Source organism: Macaca thibetana, chromosome 2 (assembly GCF_024542745.1).
Source record: "Macaca thibetana thibetana isolate TM-01 chromosome 2, ASM2454274v1, whole genome shotgun sequence".
Classification (NCBI taxonomy): Eukaryota; Metazoa; Chordata; class Mammalia; order Primates; family Cercopithecidae; genus Macaca; species Macaca thibetana.
In genome coordinates this window covers 148040395-148063189 of record NC_065579.1, presented here as the reverse complement: position 1 = coordinate 148063189, position 22795 = coordinate 148040395, and the positions used below count along the sequence as shown (strand labels likewise).

General features: G+C 45.8%; 1 protein-coding gene across 5 annotated transcripts in view; it reads left to right on the top strand.

Annotated features, from left to right (window-relative positions):
• The window catches only part of CHCHD6 (coiled-coil-helix-coiled-coil-helix domain containing 6), a 238033-nt gene that overhangs the window by 5329 nt on the left and 209909 nt on the right, over window positions 1–22795 (top strand). For 4 of the 5 annotated variants that reach the window (XM_050781747.1, XM_050781743.1, XM_050781746.1 and 1 more), the window contains exons 2-3: window positions 17698–17806; window positions 21300–21369. In XM_050781747.1, coding sequence (XP_050637704.1) covers window positions 17698–17806; window positions 21300–21369 — 179 coding nt within the window. Of the gene's footprint in view, window positions 1–2177; window positions 2425–17697; window positions 17807–21299; window positions 21370–22795 lie in introns of those variants that run through there. The other variant, XM_050781744.1, reaches the window with a different exon arrangement.

Below are 22795 nucleotides of genomic sequence, written 5' to 3'. Positions count from 1 at the left end.
CTGTTTGCTGAAGAAGCTGTACCATTTGATATTTCCACGAGCAATATATGGGATTCCAGTTTCTTCATATCTTCACCAACACTTGTTATTATGTTTGATTCGAGTAATTCTAGTGGCTGTGAAATTGTATCTCATCGTGGTTTGAATTTGCCTTTCCCTAATAACTAATGGTGTTGAGCAGCTCTTCATGTGCCTATCCATATATTTTCTTTGGTGAATTGTGTATTCAGATCTTTTGCCCATTTTTAATCGGATTATTTATCTTTTTATTATTGAGCTATAAGATATCTTTGTGCATAGTAGGTGTGTGTAGGTTATATGCAAATACTCTGCCATTTTATATATGGGACTTGAGCATTCTCAGATGTTGGTATCCACAGAGGTCCTGACACCAATCCTACATGGATACCAAAGGATGACTGTCCTCAATTCTGCCATTGTAGGGGAAAGCAGCCATAGACAGTATGTTTAAGTGAATGGTTTTGACTGTGTTCCAAATAAAATTTATTTACAAAATCAAGTGGTGGGTTGGATTTGGCTCAAGCACCAGAGTTTGCTGAATCCTGATCTAAATTGATGTTTGCATCATGAGATCTCTTATTTCTCCAGGCTCTGTTGAAAAGATTATTCTTTCCCCATTGAATTACCTAGGAACCTTTGTGAAAATCCAGTGAACATAAATGTAGGGGTTTATTTCTGGACTTTCAGTTCTGTTCCATTGATCTTTATGTCTGTCCTTATGCCAATACCATGCTGTCATGCTGATTATTGTGGCTTTCTTTCAAAATTGGGATGTGTAAGGCCTCTAACTTTGTTATTTTTCAAGATTGTTTTTTCTGTTCTGTGTCCTTTGCATTTCTGAATACATTTTAGGATAAGTTTGTCAACTTCTGCAAAGAAGCTGACAGGGATTTTGATAGGATTTGTGTTGACACTATAGATTACTTTTGGGAGAATTGCTATTTTAGCAATATGGAGTCCGCTAATTAGTGAATATGAAGTATCTCTCCATTCATTAGATCTTTCTTAAGCTTTCTGAGGAGTGTTTTGTACTTTCAGTGTACAAGTCTCGTACTTCTTAAATGTATTCCCAAGCATTTTATTATTTTTGATGCTATTGTGAATGGAGTTGTTTTCTTACTTTTATTTTTCTTTTCATTTTCTTACTTTTATAGTTGGTTTCTGTATATTGACCTTATATCTTGCAACCTTGTTAGACTTATTTATTAGTTCAATTAGGGTTTTGTTTTGGGTAGATTTCTTAGGCCTTTTTACAGGTAGGATCATGTTGTTTGCAAATAAAGACTGACTTCTTTTCCAGTCTGGATGCCCTTTTTCTTGCCCTCTTGCTTTGGCTAGAATCTCCAGTACAATGCTGAATAGAAGTTGTGAATGTGAATGTCCTTGCCCCTTGTTCCTGAACTTAGGGAGAATGCATTCAGTCTTCCATCATTATGTGTGTTAGGTGTAGGGTTTTTGTGGATGCCCCTTATCAGATTGATAACTTTATCTTTTAATAGTCACAGCCACTGCTTTCTCTGTGTGCCTATGTCCTGTTTTTCTCTTATGAGCTCTAAGAGGGCAAATCCTGGATTTTCATGATAGTGTCTGCTCATTAGTATATACATGTTGGGTTACATGCTTGGATTAATGAATTGGCAGTCCTTCTCTAGCCAAGCTGGCGATCCTGTGGCAGCTGTGCATGAGAATCTTATTCTTCCAGGCTTTAACACACACTGTTCTGGATGTGTGCGGCAGACTTTGTTTTCCGTCACGTGGTTGCCTAGTGAAATGCTTCTGAGCTTGCCTTCTTGACTGTTTCAGCTTGAACATGGAAGTTCCTTATGATATGTTTTACATGATTCCTTTTCCTTTTCTTTCTTTTGTTCCTGCTGGATGTTAACCTCTGTGCTTGGGTTCCTGTTCACCCTAGAATGTCTGCTTTTTGGTTGCAGCATTCATCTTAGTTGACTCGCTTAAAGGCAGTATGGTAAACAGAAAATCCCAGACCTGGACTTATGCCCTGACACTTCAGAAGGATGAGTCTTTCTCCTTATGTGCAAGATAGAGATATGATGTAGCATCTCCATGCACCCATTTAGCATAGACACTGAGAAGAGGTTGCATTATAGGTCTTCTCTGGTCTTTTACAGCTGTAAAGCTCACCTGGTAACTGTTTGGATGAGTGCAGTTTGATGGAGCCCACATCAGGAATTGCCAGCTGGAAAGCCAGAAAACAGGCGGCCAACTTCTCTGCTACTTTTCAATGAAAAGTATCTGCTTCTGATTTCAAGTCCAGCAAACGGTTCTTGAGTTCACACTGTGTGCCGGTTTCTGGGCTAGCTGCTTTCACATGTGTTATTCTGTTTGATGCTCCTGAATCCATCACATCATCTGACAAGTGCTGACGCATTAGAAAACAAGGTAAAGCAAATTCTGCAGGGAAGCACAGTGCTTTAGGTCTCTCTACCTTTTCCGTCTCAGCTGCTGAGGAGCGGAGGCTCATCTTAAAGACAGGATGGTTGAAGGCCCAGACACCTGCGTGTAGATTTCCCTCTGGTGCGCTCCATTTTTCTGCCTTGGAGGTTCTGAAACTCACTGTGTGTGAGAATGACAGCAGGGGACTGTCTACACAACCACACTGTACTTTAGGTGCAGAAGGAATCACTCTCAAGGGTTTGGTTGAACGTCCTTTAAATTTTATTGTAATAGTAGAACAGTGTAACCAGTAATACAATCTAAATAGTACAATAGTTAAAAAGTTATTTCCACCTTCTGACTTCAGCATATGACCCTCATATATGATGAAATTCCATTACATTCCTCCTTTCTTGTATCACAGTACAATGTTGAAGGTCTCTGTATGTAAAAGATATATCTATAAAATAATATAAATGTAAGGTGGTTGTTAATTGTAACCCTTACTAAGCTTGTCTCAGGCCAGTTCCCACATTTGGAAAGTAAAGGTGCTGCACTGGAAGGCAGCCTTGATCCTCCCAGGTTTCAAGTGCTGCCTTTTCCCTTTATTGGAAGGGGTCATTTCTGCTCTCCACAGTGGCACTGGTGTCCAGCATCAACCACCGTCTCTGCCCTTCCTGTGTCTGGTAGGAGCTTCTGACCTTTTCTGAGCCCGCTATCCCTTCTGCGCCCTGTTTCTGGCCATTCTCTTTCATCCTCATTGATGTACCCATGACTTCTGGATTCTAAATATCCAACCCAGAGCTTTCCACATGCCCCTGCCAGCACCCCATGCATGTCCCATGGGTACATTTAATTGACTGTGTCCAAATGGGGCTTACCCACGTTTCTTCTCTGCCCCCTTAGAGATGACCCTTGTCTCTTCTGTTGTGAGTAGCTCTACTATCCAGTCCTTCATCCGCATTCCTCTCTTTCTCTACATTCATGACAAGTCTTGAGCTTCACCTTCCAACAGTTTCTCAGTTTTGCCCTCTCCTGTTTGTTCTTTCTATTCTCAGTTCAGGCCTACACCGTCTTCCCTTTGACCAGTGAAAAATTGTTCTTTATTAGCTTGCTTCCTACAAATCTATACTTTCTGGTGCTACCAGGCTAATTTTTTTAAAAAGGTAAATTTTACTTTTGAACAGGTTTCCTGCAGATGGTCATTAAATGCAGACAGTTGAAAAGGAGGCGCCCAGGGAAAAGCCCATCTCCCTTCTGCTGTGTTTTGTTGGTCCTGCTCCCAGAGGCAGCCCGTGACCAGCTTCTCGTGTCCCAGGGACTCTTCAGAGTTGAGACTGATTGTGTCGCGTCCTTTCATGTCTCTCCCTTGCCTCTCAGTTACAGGCATGTTTCCTCCATGTGTGGGGGCCACTTTCTGCCTTCACTGTGCCTCCCTGCAGGGACACTTGCTCCTGCGGGACCTTAAGCTGCTTCATGCATGTGTGCCTGTGATTCTCCTCCCCTCCTGGCTGGCCAAGTGCAAGTGTTGCCTTCAGAAGGAGCTTTCGGTGGTGTCCTCTGCAGACTCTGTGCTCTCCTCCCAGGGCTTACTGCCCTGGGCTGAAATGATCTATTCCACACTTACTTCCTTACTGCCCCGTGAACAGGGGCCACATCTTCTTCATCTCTCTGTCCTCAGCACCTAAGCCAGAGCTTGGCACAAGTCAATAAAATTCTTGTTGGATAAACTTTTAAGCCACTGGCTCAGTTTTTCTTGCCTCAAGCTATGAGTCCAGAAACTTAATGATATTAATTGATTTTAAGTAATTGCTACCGTTTAAAAGTTGGTAGGCTTTACATAAAATTGATTTTTAACTTTCTTTGAGGAACAAATGGAAAGTCTGCCATTCTCATATGGCAGCACTTTGCTGGAGTCGCGAGGTGGCTACGCTCTTCATGTGGCCGTGCAGTCTCATCACAGTTACACCATGGTATCCTTGCACGGTGCTTTATACATTTTATTTTTTAAAATCAGGCCTGTTTTATTTGTTTCCACCACCTGCCCAACTCCTGTGGGCATTTGTGTGTGCCATGCTTGGTGTAGGAGGTCTCCGAGGGCTCTTCTTGTTCTGCCTTTCTGGGATTGACATCTGTGGTGAGCAGCCGGTGCATCTAATTTCAGCTCATAGAAAACTGAAGAGCTAGGGAACAAAATCTCCAAGGCAACAGCCTTAGGCAAGGGGGTGATCTTTTTCGGATCATGGGGTTGGGCAACACCTCTACATAGATTGGGGTGCTGGGAATTGGGGTGTTGGCACCAGGAGCTGACAGGCTGAGTGTCTGGGAAGCCTGTCCTTTTGAAACTGGCCGTGTTGGCACTGTCGTGGTGCTAGGCCTGCCCTAGCCCACACTGCCTGCTTGCTGTAGGTCTGAGCTGATTTTATCTCTTCCTGGTTTTCCAGTGCCTGGCACCCAGCAGGCCCTCGGAAAACACTGCTTTGAGTAGATGGAGTATGGCCGCGTAGGCCTGTCTTGGCTGCTGACCCACTGTATAACTTTGGGAAGTCACTGTCTGTACATCACTGTCTTCATCTTTGGAGTGAGGACGATGACACCGCTCCTGCCTGTGATGCCTCGCTTTGTAAACTGTGTGAACTTTCAATGCAAAGAATAATGCTTGAACTGCTTCCCCATTGTGCCTTCCCAAATGTGCCTAGGTAGTTAACATTTTTAAGGCTAAAAACATGCTCATTTTCACCTTGACATTCAATTAGTTTTTAAAGTAGGTTGTCTGTTTTGTGAGTATACGGATGCTCCACCCGTCCATCTTCCTGGGGCTCCATAAAGCAGTGGGTGGGGGAAGTGGGAACTGCAAATCATTCTATTGTTTCCCAGTCTTCCCTTCTATGAAAAGGGTTACTTGTCACCTCAGAGCAGCTCCATGTTATTGCCTTTACTTGTGCAGGGGTCCCTATTAAGTGTCCAGGGTTTGGATTTGAGTCTTGGCCCTAGCACTTCCCACGTTTCACCTCCCCGACTCTAGTTTCTTCATCTGTAAAATGGCGGCTGCTGCACAGGGACTACCCTTACCCGGAGCCTGGCATATGGAGCGTGCTCTAGGATCAGCAAGTCAGGGTCGTTTTTGTCATTAGCCTTAAATAGGCACCCTTATCACTCTTGGGTTGCGGTCTTCTCTTCTAGCCGTGAGCTTTGCTGCCTGCCTCTGGAGTGTGGGGAAATTACATTCCTACTCTGGCCTGCCCTAGGCTCTCGTATGCCAGGGATTCCCTAACATCTTTCTAGAGAGGTAGCCTCTTGCATCTTCCTGTGCAGCCTGTTTGCCTGTGGAACAGAGCTGCATGGATGGACTTGGAACATGACACACTTACAGAGCTCAATAATGTGGCTCAATAACGATGCCTGCCTCTTTCCCGCGAGCCAGACTCAGGACCTTGCTATCAGTTTTCCCCATCCCTGTTACTTTAGGAGTTTTTCTTCTTGTGGAATGCATCTTATTTTTAAATGCCAGCTGGTCACAATTTCTCATGAATCCTTTCAGATTTTTCCCAAGGCCGTGGATACAAGTGGACTCTTTCTGCAAGTACAAATGAGATCACGCTGTTCCGTCCATTCCCTTTTCCTCTTACCTGCGCATTCAGTCAGATGGTCTAAATAGTTTTACTTCCTTGGTGTCTTTTGTATCCATTCCGTCCCTGTCACTGCTTCAGTTGTCACACTTCTCAGTGCTCCTCCTCCTGATTTGCACTGTTGTGGTGGTGCCCCTGCTACCAGCCCCTTTGTCATCTCAGTCCCGCCTCCTGCTCTGCCAGACTTTCCTGTGCAAAGAGAAGACTGACCACGTCCCTGCTTGTAGCCTTCACTGATTCCCAGTTCCAGCTTCCTTGACTTGCCATCCAAGGCCCTCGACAGGTGGCACTCCAGCAGCTCCAGCAGCTCGTCACACTTGATGTTTTCATGTCCCTGCCAGACTGAGCCGTGGTGCTCCTTGGAGCTCTCTCCGTTCTGTGCCTTTGCTCATGCCGCGCCTCTCTCTGGAACGCCACCTTCTACTCACACCTCTTCTCTGCCATCGTCCCTTCAGGCCCGATTCAGGCCGTCTCCCTTCTCTCCTTTCTAGCTGGAACTCAGAGTTCCATTGTTGAACCTCCTGGGCCCTTAGCAGGGCTGCTCGTATCTACTGCTCAGTGGCTTGTCTTCTCTCCCTGTGTGTCTGTCTGTTCCACCCTGCTTGACCGTGAGTTCTTCGAGTAGAAGGGTCAGGGATGTCATATCTTTATGTACTCCATCGTGCTAGTGCCATGTTATGGACCCGGGCCTCTAATAAATATTTAATTCATGTGGTTCACAAACATTTGAGTGTCTCCAGTGTGCTAAGCCCTGAAGATACAGCAGGAGCATCATGGAATCCCTGCGCCCGTGGAGCCGCTGTGCTGTTGGAATGAAGATAAAGAAGTGCTTGGGTTCTGTTGTGCCAGGTGGTCATAAGTGCTGCGAAGAAAGCAAAGCAGAGTAAGGGGAGGTGCTGGCAGGGGTGAGGTCGATAGGGGGGTTGGTTCCAGACAGGGGAGTCGGGGAAATGCGTGCAGTCCCCTTTGAGGCTGAGCCTGCTGGGAGTCAGTTGGTTCCCTGGCCTTTCTGCAGCAATCTTGACCCCTCTGCTTTTTATCGCTTTAGCTTCTGTGGTGGTTGTCCCTTCTAGGGGCCGTTCTAGGCAGTGAGTGCTGCTTGGCAGGTGCATCTCCCCTTGTTCTTGCTGTTGGGGGGACAGCCAGCTGCCCTCAGAGCAGAGCAGCACAGCAGTTAAGCATACAGGCCCAGGGTCAGGTGGCTTTCCCTGCAATCGGGCTTTGGTCCTGCAGCTTCATGGGCTGGGCAAGTTCTTTAACCTCTCTCTACCTTGGTTTCCTCAAGTAGAAGGTGGGTGTGGCATTGTGAGGATTAGTGAGATGGTCTGTGCACAGTGAGTGCTGGATGAATGTTAATCAGTAGGTAGGTAGCGTTAGTAAGGTGGCACAACTCAGTTACAATCGCGACTCTCATCCTCATGACCTTATATCGTGACCTTATATTGGGTCAGCTGCACACTGCTCACTCCTGTCCTTGTCCATTCAGTTGTTGATAACACTTACTTGAGGTTTTTAAGATGGCACCCTTCTCCTTACAACCTTTTAGTCGCGAGGTGGCCATGTGACTTACTCATAGACCTGTATGGTTTAATAAAAAACCCATATCGTGGCATGCACCTATAGTCCTGGCTACTCAGGAGGCAGAGGCAGGAGGATGCGTTGGGCCCAGGAGTTCAAGACCACCTGGGCAACATAGGGAGGCCTTATCTCTAAAAAAAAAAAAAAAAAAAAAAGAAAGAAAGAAAGCTGTAGTCCTTTGGGAACTTGCCTGTAAGTTCACAGTTGCTTTTGGGTGAAGGCAACATTTTGGTTAGGGTCAAATTTTGGTTTCTTCCTTGGAAGGAAGTGGAATCTGGGTTCCAAATGCATTTGTTAAGGTGGAAGTGCTGAAGGGGGTGTGTGTGTGTGTGTGTGTGTGTGTGTGTGTGTGTGTGTGTGACTGGCGGGGGCTTAGATTGAGGCTTGGGCCTCTCCCTGGCCTGGCCTTGCATCTGACTCAGACTGTCTGTGGGCCTTCCCCACTCTGCACGCCTTCCCACCCTCCATCATGGAGCTTGTAGGGCAAGGACTGTGGGCTGGAGAGGGGAGGAGAGAGAGTCTCTTCCTGGACTCTACTTTGTCATCAGAGACTTGTGGAGGTGCCATCCAAGTGTGCCAGGGTAGTGGCAGGGAAGAGGCTCCTCTCCTTGGTGTCCCCTTGTTACTCCTGGGTGAGGGTTGGTTCAGGTTTGAGCCACAGGATGTCAGAGCTGGAGGGCGCTTTAAAAAGAATCTGTGCAATTTAATTTTGTGTACAATATGGACAAGCTGAGAAGAGACTTACTCAAGGTTGCAAAGTTACACGGAGAGCACTTAGAACAGTGCTGATGGTCTGTGGCAAATGCTAACTGTTGTTATTATTGCTAAACTCATATATTTTTATGTACCCAATATGTGCCTGGTATGGATTATAATTAATATTTGTGTAGCACTCTGCAGTTTTCACTTAATAGCTAATATCGTTTGCATTGTACCAACTGCTTTCTGTAGATTGCTTCATTTAATCCTGGAAATCATCGTAAAGTCTGTACCATTAATTCTTTCCATCTAACAGATGAGGAAACTGACTTCGAGCTAAGAAGTTCCCTGGCCAAGGTCACACAGCTGGTATGCAGCTTAGCTGGGATTCAAACCTGGGCTGGTCCGACTGCAAAGCACTGAGTTCCTGAGCTGCGCCACAGCCAGGCCAGCCTTGAGGGAGGCTCCATTTTCTAGGTGGGGACAGTGAAGCTCACAGAAGCTAACAAATTGGGGCAGCAACATGCAGCTGGAGGGTGGGCAGAGCTCCTCCTCCCCTGCACTGCTCTATGTTAGCCCTCTGTCCACTGACCACACAGGACCTCCTGGCCAGCTCTGATGGCACTGTGACCAGCGGGCTGTGGCACCAAGCACCCAGTCCCGTCTGGCTCCGGAGGCCTCCCCTCTGGTTCTGTTGGTGCGGGGCGCACTGCCCAGATGGTGTTTATTCTCACATGACTGCTGTGTGTGTATGTATATTTGTTGATTAAAAATATTACTTGCTGTATTTTGTGGCAACATAAAAAAAATTACAAATCTCTCAATGCCAACAAGAATCTTGCCAATGTTTTCATTAACCTCTTACAAACCGAGCCATGTGGTTCCATTCCCACCCCCTGGGGTTGCACCTGGCAAATCTGAGCCCCCCCGCTCACCTGCGCAGAACCCCCGCCATATCCGCCTCATGCCCTTGGATCAGATGTGAATGCCTTACCCTGGTCGACTAGGGTCTGGCCTTTGCCTACCTGGCCTGATTGTCTGGTCCCTTCTTTTCATTCACTGTCCTCTGGCCTGCTGGCCTTCTGTGGGGCCCTTGGACATGCCAGACTCAGTCCTTCTTAGAGACTGCACTTCTCCCCTCTGCTGGAACTAGGTTTCAGGATGTACGTGTGGTTGAGCACCTCATCCCTGGGTGGGCGTCTTAACAGGAATGTCATGGCTAAGTAGCCTTCCCCGGTGTGTGCGGCTTCCCTGCGCCCCTGCCCTGCATGCTGCCATCACTTTATGATAGTCGTTTCTTCTTTCATAGATAGCACCAATCACTAGTGCACCTTGTTGGTTCTTGAGCATATGTTTAAGCATTTCTGAAGTGGGGATGTTGTGTATGATAGGAGGAATGTTAGTTCCACTAGAGTTTTTGTCTTTCATCAGGCCGTGTAAAATAATGGTAAGGTTTACAGTTGCTGGTGTCCTGGCTTAGGTGAGGGAGGACATGGGAAACAGTGTATTTACTGTGTATCGTCTCTCACCTGCCATCTGAATGTGAGCTCCAGAAACTCAGGGGCTGTGTCACTCCCTTTCAGTGCTCTTGCTCACTGCTTCTAGTGCATTGCCATCACAGTAAGTGCCTCATAAAGAGGGAGAGTGGGCCATGGCTGTGGTGCCCTTGTCTGTTTGCCTGTGGACAGGGTGCTTCCTCTGCTCCTTGCCTGGGCTGCACTATCAGAGTCTTATTATTATTATTGTTTTTTGAGACAGAGTTTCACTGTTATTGCCCAGACTGGAGTGCAATGGCGTGATCTCAGCTTACTGCAACCTCCACCTTCCAGGGTCAAATGAATCTCCTGCCTCAGCCTCCTGAGTAGCTGGGATTACAGGCGCCCACCACCACGCCCGGCTAATTTTTGTATTTTTAGTAGAGATGTGGGTTTCACCATGTGGAACAGGCTGGTCTTGAACTCCTGACCTCATGTGATCCACCTGCCTCGGCCTCCCAAAGTGCTGGGATTAGAGGCGTGAGCCACTACGCCCAGCCAAGAGTCTTTTGCATGGCAGGGCCTGGTCTTCCCGGTCACGCAGCCCTTTTCCATGGCGTGGATTAGGACATCGTCAGCTGTGACTGCCATTGTCATGTAGATCACACGTGTCATGGTTGCCTCGTCCTCACCTGCATAGATCCCAGGATCCCTGAGGTTCATTCCTCAGTGCTGACCTCCCTCAGGACACCCAGCAGGGGTTTTCAGTCCCTCAGGCACCTGGTGCATTCCACAGGGTCCACTCTGAGATGGGGGGTGCTGTCTAGTCGTGTGCTGGTAAATTTCTAACTGGCTCTGCCCTTCATCTCCCTCAAAGGGCCTGGTTTGTAGCATTGGCCAGTTTCTATGGTGGATATACCACCGTGGCCAATTTCAGACTACTGTCATGAAGTCAACCAGCACATGTTTCCTGAAAATTTAAAAATGAGCTCTTAGCCAGTTTCAGCCACCATTCGGATGCCCAGATCTTTTCATTCAGCCTGTGTTCCTTGAAGTGCTGGCTTCAGGAAGTTCCCTGAAGTGTTCCCTCTTGAGTGCTGGCTCTGTGTCCCCACCTACAGAGAAGGATGTTCCATGTTGCTACTGCTGTCACCTTGCACCCAGCCTGGTGTCCTGTTTCTACCCTCAGCATGTTGCTGAGTGCTTACTGGGAACTTGGGGCTTTAGATGTTTCTCCTCATTCTCCCATACACTGACTCATTCAGGGTCTTAGTTGCTACAGCTGCAAAAAAGGAACAAATGAGCAAACTTGGGAAGGGAAGGTTTCTCCCTTTTACAAAGGGGGAATTTTTTTTCTTTTCTTATTCTTTTTCTTTTTTTTTTTGGGACAGAGCCTCACGCTGTCACCCGGGCTGGAGTTCAGTGGTTCGAGCTCAGCTCACTGCAAGCTCCGCCTCCCGGGTTCATACCATTCTCCTGCCTCAGCCTCCCGTGTAGCTGGGACTACAGGCGCCTGCCACCATGCCCGGCTAATTTTTTGTATTTTTAGTAGAGACGGGTTTCACCGTGTTAGCCAGGAAAGGTCTCAATCTCCCGACCTCGTGATCTGCCCGCCTTGGCCTCTCAAAGTGCTAGGATTACAGGCGTGAGCCACTGTGCCTGGCCCTACAATGTGGGATTTTTGTATTTACCTACAATCAAACGGATCTGCTGCCTTCTTAGAATAATTTTCTTAATTTCCCGCCCTTTTTTGTTATTCTCACGCAAGTTATTCCATGAACTTGAGCTCAAAGCTCCTTTTCTTCAACTCTGTGCTCTCGTTCATTCCCGGCAGTCAGGGCAGCCACCAGACGAGCTTTTCATCCCACCTCCCATGCAGGCCATAATGTTTCCTTGCTCACAAACTTTCAGCATCTCCTCGGGATGGTTGGACCTCTCCCTCTGCCTGACTTCCAAACTTCTTTCTGTGCCGGCTTCATCCAAGTCCTTCCACCCTACGCCTTCCAAAGTGAACCTATGGTGCCAGGCGCACAGTCTCTTTCTGTCTGTGCCTCTTCCCCAGTGCCCTGCCCTAGGCTGTGAGACTTTTGTCTTCCGCAGACACCGCCACTTCTCCTGTGTCTAAGTCAGCTCCTGCCCTAGGGAACCCATCCCTCTCTTGGCTGCTTCTGGCCACTGGAATGTTCTGGCCCTTGTGCTGTTCTCAGTGACTTCCTGTCTGGGCTGCTTCTCTTTGATTTTGATGTTCTCTCACTTTTTATTTGTAACAGCTCTATTGAGATGTGATTCACGTGCTGTACAATTCACCCATTTAAAGCATGTGATTTCATAGTTTTTAGTGTATTCACAGGTATGTGTGATCATTGCCACAATCATTTTTAGAACATTTTCATCACGCCCACCTCCCACCCTCCCCACCAAATCCTACTTACCCTGTAGCTATCAGCCCCCACCCCTGTCCCTGCATTTCCCCAAGCCCAAGGCAGTCATGAATCTACTTTTGTGTCTAAAGATTTGCCTGTTGTGGACGTATCCTATAATACGCCACACAGTGTGGCCTTTTGGGTCTGACTGCTTTCAAGGTTCCTACATGTTGTAATGTGTCAGTAGTTCATTCCCTTTTATGGCTGAATAATACTCTATTGTATAGATATACTTCATTTTACTTATCCATTCATTGGTTGATGAACATTCGGGTCCTTTCTGTTTTTTGGCTGTTACAGATAGTGCTGATGTGAATACATGTTTTCATTTGTCTTCGGTATATAGTGAGGAGTGGAATTGTAATATCAAGTGGTAACTCTCCACATCCTTGCAAATACTTATTATAATTTGACTTTAAAAATTTATTTATTTATTTAGAGACAGAGCCTCACCTGTTGTCCAGGCTGGAGTGCAGTAGTGCAGTCTTAGCTTGCTGTAACCATGACTTCCTAGGCTCAAGCGATCCTTTTGCCTCAGCCTCCCAAGAAGCTATGACTGCAGGCACATGGCACCACACCTGGCTAATTTAAAAAAAAATTTTTTTTAGAGAAAGGGCCTCACTGTGTTGCCCAGGCTGGTCTCAAACTCCTGGTCTCAAGTGATCCTCTTGCCTCAGCCCTCCACAGTGCTAGGATTACAGACGTGAGCCACTATGGCTGACCCTTACAAGTTGATCTTTTAATTATAGCCATCATCGTGGGTGTGATGTGGTGCCTTATTGTGGTTTAAACCCATGTTTCTCTAGAGACTAATGATGTTGAGCATCTTTTCATGTGCTTATTGACCATTTGTATATCTTCTTTGGAAAAATTTCTATGTAGATCCTTTGCCTATTTTTAAATAGGATTATTTTTCATTTTATTATTCAATTCTGGGAGGTGTTTATTAGATAAAAGTTCCTTATCAGGTATGTGATTTGTAAATATTTTCTCCCATTCTGTGGGTTGTCTTTTCAGTTGCCCTATGGTGTCATTTGGTACTCAAAACTTTAAAATTTTGAAAAAGTCCAGTTATTTATTTATTTATTTCATTGCTCATGCTTTTGGTGTCACCTCTAAGAATGTATTGCCAAAGCAAAGGTCATAATGATTTAGCCCTCTGGTTTCTTTTCTTTTTTTTTTTTTTCTGTCGCCCAGGCTGGAGTGCAGTGGCCGGATCTCAGCTCACTGCAAGCTCCGCTTCCCATAGCCCTCTGTTTTCTAATAAGAGTTTTATAGTTTTAGCTCTTAACGTTTAGGTCTCAGATCTGTTTTGTATTAATTTTTGTATATGGTGTAAGGTAGGTGTGCAACTATATTATTTTGCAAGGGATATCCAATTATCCCAGCATCATTGGTTGAAGAGACTGCTCTTTCCCCACTGAACTGTCTTGGCACCCTTGTTGAAATCAATTGACCAAGAGGTAAAGGTTTCTTTATGGACTCCTTATTCCCTTCCATTGATACGTTTGGTCTTCTCTTGTCATATGTCATTAACTAGCTATTTGATTTGTATATATCTTAAATACTACAGGGACTTTGTTATTATTATTATTATTACAATCTTTGGTTACTAAGGAAATGTTCATGGTAAAAAATTAAGACACAAAAGTACCAAAAGTGAAAATCCTGCCGCAGTTGCTCCTGTCCCCACTTGCAGGACCTCATCCTCTGAGTACTTTGCTAAGCAGTTTTGTAGATTTCTCCCAGAGCAGATCTGTATATGTGTCTTACGTGCATGCATGTGAAATCCAAATGCAATTCACACTTGTGGAAATGCGTATGTGGATACGCATATATTCAAATTCAGCAACATTTATATTTGTATGTCTGCATTATTTTTTACAAAATTGAGATGTACAAAAAATTCTACGACTTTTTAAACAATCAGCAGTGTATCTCATGTGTCTTCCATGACAGTGTATATGTATTCTACCTTGTTCTTTCTTAATGGGTCCATAAAATTCCATAGGGTGTATACGCCAGGATTTCCTCAATCAGTTCTCTATCGTTGGATGTTTATGTGGTTTCCTTTTCTTTTTTCCCTATTTCCTCCAGTGTCACAGTGAGTGTCCTTCCACATGCCTCTGTGTACATGGGGGAGTACTTTTCTCAATGAGATATTCTGGAAGTGGAGTTGCTGATCATGTCTTTTGTCTTACAGTAATTTTTAATGTCTTTCCCTCAGCTGTGCTTTATGATGCCTTGCACATATTAGGCACTTAATAAATATTTACTAAAGTGAATGCTTAAGGATTTTTATCCTGGATTGATCCCCAGCTTGCTGTTTCATTTTAGTAAACTGTTTTATGACACCCTTAGGCCTATTTCACATCCTCTAAAATGAATGAGAGTTTTGGTTATCCAGTCTTCATTAGGGGAACTGAGGTGAAATTAGTCAAGCAGTATTTTGATTATCTACTGTATGTGTGGCCCTGGAGGTGTACAGAGATAAGTGAGATGCAGGCTTAGCCCTCAAGGTATTTAAAAACCATCAGGATAGGCAGGCGGGAGAAGCAGGCGGGAGGTGTAAGTACTTCTCTGAGAAGCACATGTGTGTTGTCGGGGGGCTCAGAGGAAGGGAAGAGGTGGTACTGGCACACCTCAGAGGTGGTGCAGGCATGGCTCCAGATACCACAGTACAGCGGATGTCAAAATAAAGCAAATCATGAACTTTTTGGTTTCCTAGTTGTATGTAAGAGTTGCGTTTACACTATACTGTATTCTCAAGTGTAGACTAACATTATGCCTAAAAAGTGTATATACCTTAATTAGAAATACTTTATTGGCAAAATATGCTAATGATCATCTGAGCCTTTAGCGAGTCATAATCTTTTTGCTAGTGGGGGGTCTTGCCTACGTGTTGATGGCTGCTGACTGATCTGTATGGTGGTTGCCGAAGGTGGGGTTGACTGTGAAGGTTTTACACAATAAGACAACAATGAGTTTGCCATGTCGATCAGCTCTTCCTCTCACAAAAGATTCCTCTGTAGCATACGATGCTATTTGATAGCATTTAACCCACAGTGGAACTCCTTTCACAACTGGAGTCAGTTCTCTAAAACCCTGCTGCTCGACTCTGTCAACTAAGTTTGTGATCCTATTCTAAATACTTTGTTGTCATTTCAACAGTGTTCACAGCATCTTCACCAGGAGCAGATTCCATCTCAAGAAACCACTTTCTTTCCTCATCCATAAGAAGCAACTCCTCATCTGTTCAAATTTGATCATGGGATTGCGGCAATTCAGTCACATCCTCAGGCTCCACTTCTAATTCTACTTTTCTTGCTGTTTCCACAACATCTGCAGTGACTTCTCCATTGAAGTCTTGAACCCCTCAGAGTCATCCGTGAGGGTTGGAATCTACTTCTTTTAAACTCCTATTAATATTGATTTGTTGACCTCTTCCCATGAATCATGAATGTTCTTAATGGCATCAGAATGGTGAGTATTTTCCTCAGAGTTCTCAATTTACTTTTCCCAGGTCCATCAGAGGAGTCACTATCTATGGCAGCTCTAAGCTTATGAAATGAATTTCTTAAATAATAAGACTTGAAAGTCGTAATTACTCCTTGATTCATGGGCTGCAGAATGGATGCTGTGTTAGGAGGCATGAAAACAACATTCATCTTGTACATCTCCATCAGAGCTTTTGGGTGACGAGGTGCATTGTCAATGAACAGTAATATTTTGAATGGATTCTTTTTTCCTGAGCAGTAGGTCTCAACAGTGGGCTTAAAGTATTCAGTAAAGCATGTTGTAAACAGATGTTCTGTCATCTAGACTCTGTTGTTCCATTTCTAGAGCACTGGCAGAGTAGGTTGAGTGTCATTCTTAAAGGCCCTAGAGTTTTCAGAATGCTAAATGAGCGTTGGCTTCCATTTAAAGTCACCAGCTGCATTAGCCCCTAAAAAGAGAGTCAGCCTGTCCTTTGAAGGTTTGAAGCCAGGCATTGATTTCTCCTCTCTAGCTATGAAAGTCTTAGATGGCATCTTTTCCCAGTAAAAGACTGTTCTGTTTAGTATCACCACCTTCATCAATGATCTTACCTAGATCTTCTGCATAACTTGCTGCAGCTTCTCCATTAGCACTTGCTGCTTCACCTTGCACTTTTATGTTACGGAGACGCCGTCTTTACTTAAGTCTTGTGAACTAACCTCAGCTCACTTCAGTCTTTTCTTCTACACCTCCTCACCTCTGTCTTGACTGAATTGAAAAGAGATAGAGCCTTAGGCTCAATTAGGCTTTTGCTTAAGGGAGTACTGTGGCTGGTTTGATCTTCTATCTAGACCACTAAAACTTTCTCCATGTCAGCAGTGAGTCCGTTTCACTTTCTTACCATTCATATGTTCACAGGAGTAGCATGTGTAACTTCTTTCAACAACTTTTCCTTTGCATTCACAACTTGGCTAACTGTTAGGTGCAATAGGCCTAGCTCTCAGCCTGTCTTAGCTTTCGACGTATCTTCCTCACTAAGCTTAATCATTTGTAGCTTTTGATTTAAAGTGAGAGATATGTGACTCTTCCTTTCATTTGAACACTTAGAGGCCATTGCAGGATTATTAATTGGCCTAATTTTGTTGTGTCTCAGGGGATAGGGAGGCCCAAGGAGAGGGAGAGAGATAAGGGTGGGGGAATGGCTGGTCGCTGGAGCAGTCAGAACACAACAGCATTTATTGGTTAAGTTCGCCATCTTACATGGACAATGTTCTCAGTGTCCCAAAACAATTACAGGAATAACATGAAACATTACTGATCACAGATCACCATAACAAATACAATAACAATGAAAAGCTTCAAGTATCGTGAGAATTATCAAAACATGACACAGAGACACAAAGTACATGCTGTTGGAAAGACAGCACCAGTAGACTTGCCTGATGCAGGCTTGCCACAAACCTTCAACTTGTAAAAAAAAAAAAAATGTGTTATCTGCAAAGTGGAATAAAGAGAAATGCGATGGACAGAGGTACTTGTGCTTCATTTGGATGCTGTTGAGGGGCAGCCTTCCCTGGAGAAGGGGACATTGAGATACCTCCAAAGAAAGGGTATGATTTGGACAGGTGGAGATGTCCCAGAGAGGGAGGTGGCGGGAGGTGGTTCAGAGGGAAGAGCATGCCTGAATTCAGAGGAGGTGAGAAAAGTGATACATCAGGTTCCCCTGAGGACTGGGTGTGTGGAGGGGAGTGGTGGGGGTGAAGCTGCAAAGCCAGCAGGGGGCATACATCGGTAGGCTTAGGAGTCCGGATGGGCTCGGCGTGGACCTGGTAGGCACTGGGCCACCACGAGAGGAGTTTTAGTAGAATTGCTTTGTTGGAGTTGGTCTTGAGGAAGCAGCGCATTCAGTTAATTCTAGGACCTGAATAAAGAGGAGGCTTTGCTTCCAGACACTTCTGTGACATAACTTTTTCTTGTCCCTCCTTTCTGCTTCCTTAGCTGTCTGAAAACGTGGTGAACCGCATGAAGGAGCCCAGCTCTCCAGCCCCTGCTCCTGCACCTTCTACCTTGGGCCTTCAAGATGGCAACTTGAGAGCCCCTCACAAAGGTATGGGGGTTGTGACAGTTCTGTGGAGTGTGGAGAGACAGTGAAAGGAGTGATGGGTGCTCACCCGAGCCCACCCGACGGCACGTGGAGCTCAGGTTGGCTTCGGGATGACGTTAAGCAGCTCTGTCTGGTAAGGGCTTTCCGGAAGAGCATGGCTTTCTGGGAGTGACAGGCGCTGTCATCAGAGCTGCCAGGATTTGGGCCAGACCACCTTCCCTCTGTGTCACTTTCTCCATGTGGGAATTGAGGCAGAAGGACCTGAGTTGACAGCTCAGGAAAGAAGTTGCCTTTAAAGGCCCTCAGAGGCAGCATAGCCATGACGCAGCTTCAGCCACTCTAGCCTAACTCCCAAATCAAAGAATGATGTGGATTCACGTGAATGGGACCAAATGTGGGAGAATTCCATCAGTGACTTAGGCGCCTGCCACAGCAGCCCTCACCTGAGCCTCAGGTTGAGAGCTCCTGTCTTGGCCCTTGGAATGGTTCCTCTGGGCTTCTAGGACCTAGGAGTTCCTCTTCCTGGCCGACTGTGAAGCTGGTGCTCAAGCCAAGCTGAAAGCAGATTTGTTCCCTACTCTATTGTACCTGTTGCAGATGAAGAAATTTGTGCTTTCCCCAATTAACAACTTGTAGCAAACACGAGGAAATAAAATTTTAAGAAAAAAATTTGTAAGGCATACAAATGTTAAAATATTACAAAATAAAGTACTTGGAGCAACTGCTCAAAACATACTTGTTTTTGAGAACTTGGGTCTGTCTACCAGACTCAGTAACTCGATTAAAAAAAAAAAAGATTGGCTGGAGGCACCATGCCACCACGGAAGGACCGACTGTTTACATGGAGAACCACGCACTAGATTGTTCATCTCTGGCCTGGTCTCGCGTTACAGTTGCCTTTTCTACTCATCTTCCCTGTTGGGTTGTAAGAGTTTAGAAGATGAGAGCTGTATCCTGCCCACTTAGTGTTTACTGAAGGCCACCCAGAACCAGGTCCCGTGCCCTGTGCCAGGACACAGTGATAGGTGGGCAGGGACCCTCTCTCATGGCACAGCTGGCTCTGGTTATAGAGCCAGATGTCAGCCCAGATGTCGTGTTGTGATGCAACACTAGAATCTGTCCCGGGAGAGGAGGGACTGTGAAAGGCAGGACAAATGGTGGTGGGTGGGCACTGCGGGTGGGCAGACAGCAGGAGCAGAGGTCCGGAGGCAGGGTGCATCCCAGCCTGCTCAGGGGCCTAGAAGCATTGCTGTCTCTGGAATACAAGGTACAAGGGAGGGGGAGATGTTGGAGTGGCACTCGGGAGCCAGGCCATGGAGGCCTCCCCATGGTGGCCAGAGAACTCTGGCTTCATCTTCAAGGGGATGCCTGCCAGGTGTCCCGACACCTCCACCCCTGTGCTGTCTGCCTGGGAGCCAGTGAGCACCTGGATTTGGACCCACCCCAAGATCTTTCTGAATATCTACCACTGAAGGGGATGTGTAAGATTCCCGAAAACCCCCCAAGAAGCTCTTCTCCTTTGCCAATAGGGCTCACTTACTCCCTACGCAGCTCTAACTGATGAGAAGGGCTTGAGAGGGGTCTAACTTGACCCAATGCACTTTAACAAACTGGATTAACTCGAAAGAGGGAGAAAGTGATGATAAAAGTGAAAATTGCCATAATATATAATACTACACATCAGTTTCAGCTTTAGAAGAAATAAGCATTTGCTTCAGTTTGGTAAGTTTTGGCAGTTTGGAAAGCAAGAATAGTAGTTCTTTGTCACTTGGAGTTAGTTATAACAAAATACTTTGCTGTTTAAATGATAGATGTGAGTTTTGTTTCTGAATGTTGAAGAGTCAAAATGACTGTCTTGAAGTTAACTAATTTTAAGATATTTTGTACTTTTAAAACCAGCTTTTGCTTTATTTTAGTAATGGAACGAAGTTAGAAAAAGAAGTTAAAATTCTCATACCATACCCCCCAAAAATGTCAGAGGAAATAAAAGATTGAAATGTATGGCCTGAAGCCGTAAAAGTACAATAAAAGATGGATTTTCTGCACATCATATTAAATGAAGAAACCTTAAATTAAAAAAATAGGAAATGTGAATATAAGAAATTAGACAGTTTAGAAAAGAAGAAACAGGAATGGATAAGTTAGAGAAAATATAACATTGGACAGAGTCATAGTAATCTTAATATGTAGCGAGTTCTTAAAGATCTTTAAGAAAGACAGCTCAGTAGGAAATGTGCACAGGTGGCCATGCTCATGACAAGATCTCCATGTCACTAATACTGGAAGAAACGCATATTCAACACTGTGCACTCCCAGGGAGCGGGGATCGGGCAGGGGCACACAGAAGGGGCAGTGAGGATGAGTGCCACATGCTCTACATCGGCAGGCCTGTTATTTTTGTAGTTAAAAAATGGAAAATTATATAAAAAACAAAAATACCAGGCATTAAACCTCAGTAGAACTCTTCAGGCAAATAAGTAAGCATGGGGAGCACTGGTGTGGAGATGAAACCCCACAGCAGCCTCCTGCATTCACCTCAGTTGAGAACCTGGTGTGTTGCTGAGGAGCATGGGAAGTGCTCTCCTCCCATGAGAGGTGGTTTGAAAGTGTGAGTCACAGCTGACGCTTTCAGAAGTGCCCCCTGAGGTGTCCCTGATGGGTCTGGAGTTGGAGTTGCACACCTTTATTGAGCACCTCCCACAGCCTGGTTCTTACACTATGTTCTGTGTGGTTCTGGCTGCTGGTGCATAGAACCCTGTGGTGGAGGGAGGTGTGGGACATCGGAGAAGGCCAAGAAAGGTGGTGAGCTTTGGCTGACAGAGAGCTTTGGAAGGGTGAAGGCTGGGGATGGCGTAGTAACAAAACCTTCAGTATCAGCAAGTGGTGGGGAGAGTGAATTAGATTTGCTCAGAAATCCCCAAATCCGTGATGATCAAAAGGGACCTACTGTAACAACAGAAAGAGCCCAATAATACTAGGGGCGATAGGGGTTAAGTAGAACTAGGTTTAATATGTGGCATTTGCTACACTGGGGATTGTGCAGACTCAGGTGGGTACTAAGGGAAACAAGATTTAAAGAGCCCCCACCCCTTCCCTTCCCTATGCCAAAACCTCTACCTGGGAGGTTGTCCTCATGAAGCAAAGCAATGACTTCATGCAGCCACTCCTGGCCTGTGCTTAGGAGATGACCTGGATTCCAAATAATTGTCAGGAGGGTAGGGATGGGTTTGGAACACTGCACCCAGTGTTGTGGGCATCCTGGTGCAGAGACCCCTTCGGGATAAGAGGTGGCTTGGATCATCTGGCTTTCCAGACAGCTTGAATCAAGGGTGTTCCTTGAATGCCCCTGCGAACACTCCTTTGTGGGGGCTCATCTGTAGTGCTGCCTTCCCAGGGGCACATTCATTCATGGGGGTCCTTCCTCTCTGGGTGACCTCCGTGCCTTCATGGACCCTGGGGTGCCACTGACAGGCCTTTTCTTCTCTTTCCTTTGCAGAATCCACACTGCCCAGATCGGGGAGCAGTAGTGGCCAGCAGATCTCAGGGGCAAAGGAGGATGTCAAGAGGTGAGCCTGAGAGCCTGCTTGCTCCCGGCACTGCGCTCCACCTAAAAGCCTCTTTCCTCACTGGAAACCCCTCTCCTTGCCTGAAGCCCTGGAGGGTTTGTCTCACATAATTAATCTCAGTTGCATTGAAGGACAACCCTATGGTATAGGTGTCACTGGTTCTAGTTTAAAGATTTAGAAACACCAAAAGGGGCATAGGGGAATTGTTCATTAATGTTCCTCATGCCCAGCAGTTTGAGAGGCCAAGGCAGGAGGATTGCTTGAGGCCAGGAGTTTGAGACCAGCCTGGGCAACATAGCAAGACCCTGTTTCTAAAAGATAAAAAAACTAGCTAGGTGTTGTGGTGTGTGCCTGTGTAGTCCCAGTTATTCGGGAGGCTGAGGTGGAAGAATCACTTGAGTCCAGGAAGCCGAGGCTGCAGGGAGCAATGATTGCACCACTGAACTCCAGCCTGGGTGACCCTGTCTCTGGAAAAAAAAAAAAATCATTTAAAAAAGCTATAACTAAACAGTTGAGTGGCTGGAACTTCTGCATGTGTGTGCACATGCAGGCATGTTTTCAAAGAGATGAGGAAGTGGAGCCCTCCCAGTGCTAGCTGTGGTTGTCCAGATGAACTGGCTCCAGGATGTTGGTGATTTTGTCAGCACAGGCCACAACACCAGGACCTGGCCACACCTCTGACATGGGGCCTGTTGCCAGAGGAGTTTTAGCAAAGTGGTTAAGGCACAGAGGCCCCAGTGGAGCACAGGGTGGCATCTTGATCCTGCAACTTGCTAGTTATGTGAACTTGAAAAATCACTGCATCTAAGAAGAGTACTTCTTTAACTGGGCTCCTGTCATGGTTAAATATGTTACTGTATATCATGCACGTGAGCATAGCACCTGTCCTACAGAGTTCTCAGTGGACCCTCACAGTAGTTGTTACTGATTGGCCTCTTCAGCATCCTTGAGGCAATTGCCCTCAGTATGGTCAGAGGACCCAGTGGGTCAGCTTAGGGGGCCCAGTGTCAGCCGTGGTTGGGCGTTTGCCTTCTAGTAGTTCAGCCATGTTGGGTCTGTTGCATAATCATGGGTTAAGACCCACATTCTAAGATTCACTCTCCCTAATAGGTCTCAGCAAGAATAACTGACCTGGCCAGGTGTGGTGGCTCAATCCTATAATCCCAGCGAATTTAGGAGGCTAAAGCAGGAGGATTGCTTGAAGTCAGGAGTTTGAGCCCAGCCTGAGCAACATAGTGAGACCCTGTCTCTACAAAAAAAATTAAAAACATTAACTGGGGGTAACACACGTCTGTAGTCTCAGCTGCTCAAGAGGCTGAGGTGGGAAGATTGCTTGAGCCCAGAAGTTGGAGTTTACAGTGAGTTATGATTGCACTACTACACTCCAGCCTGGGCCACATTATGAGACCCAAAACCAAAAAAAAGA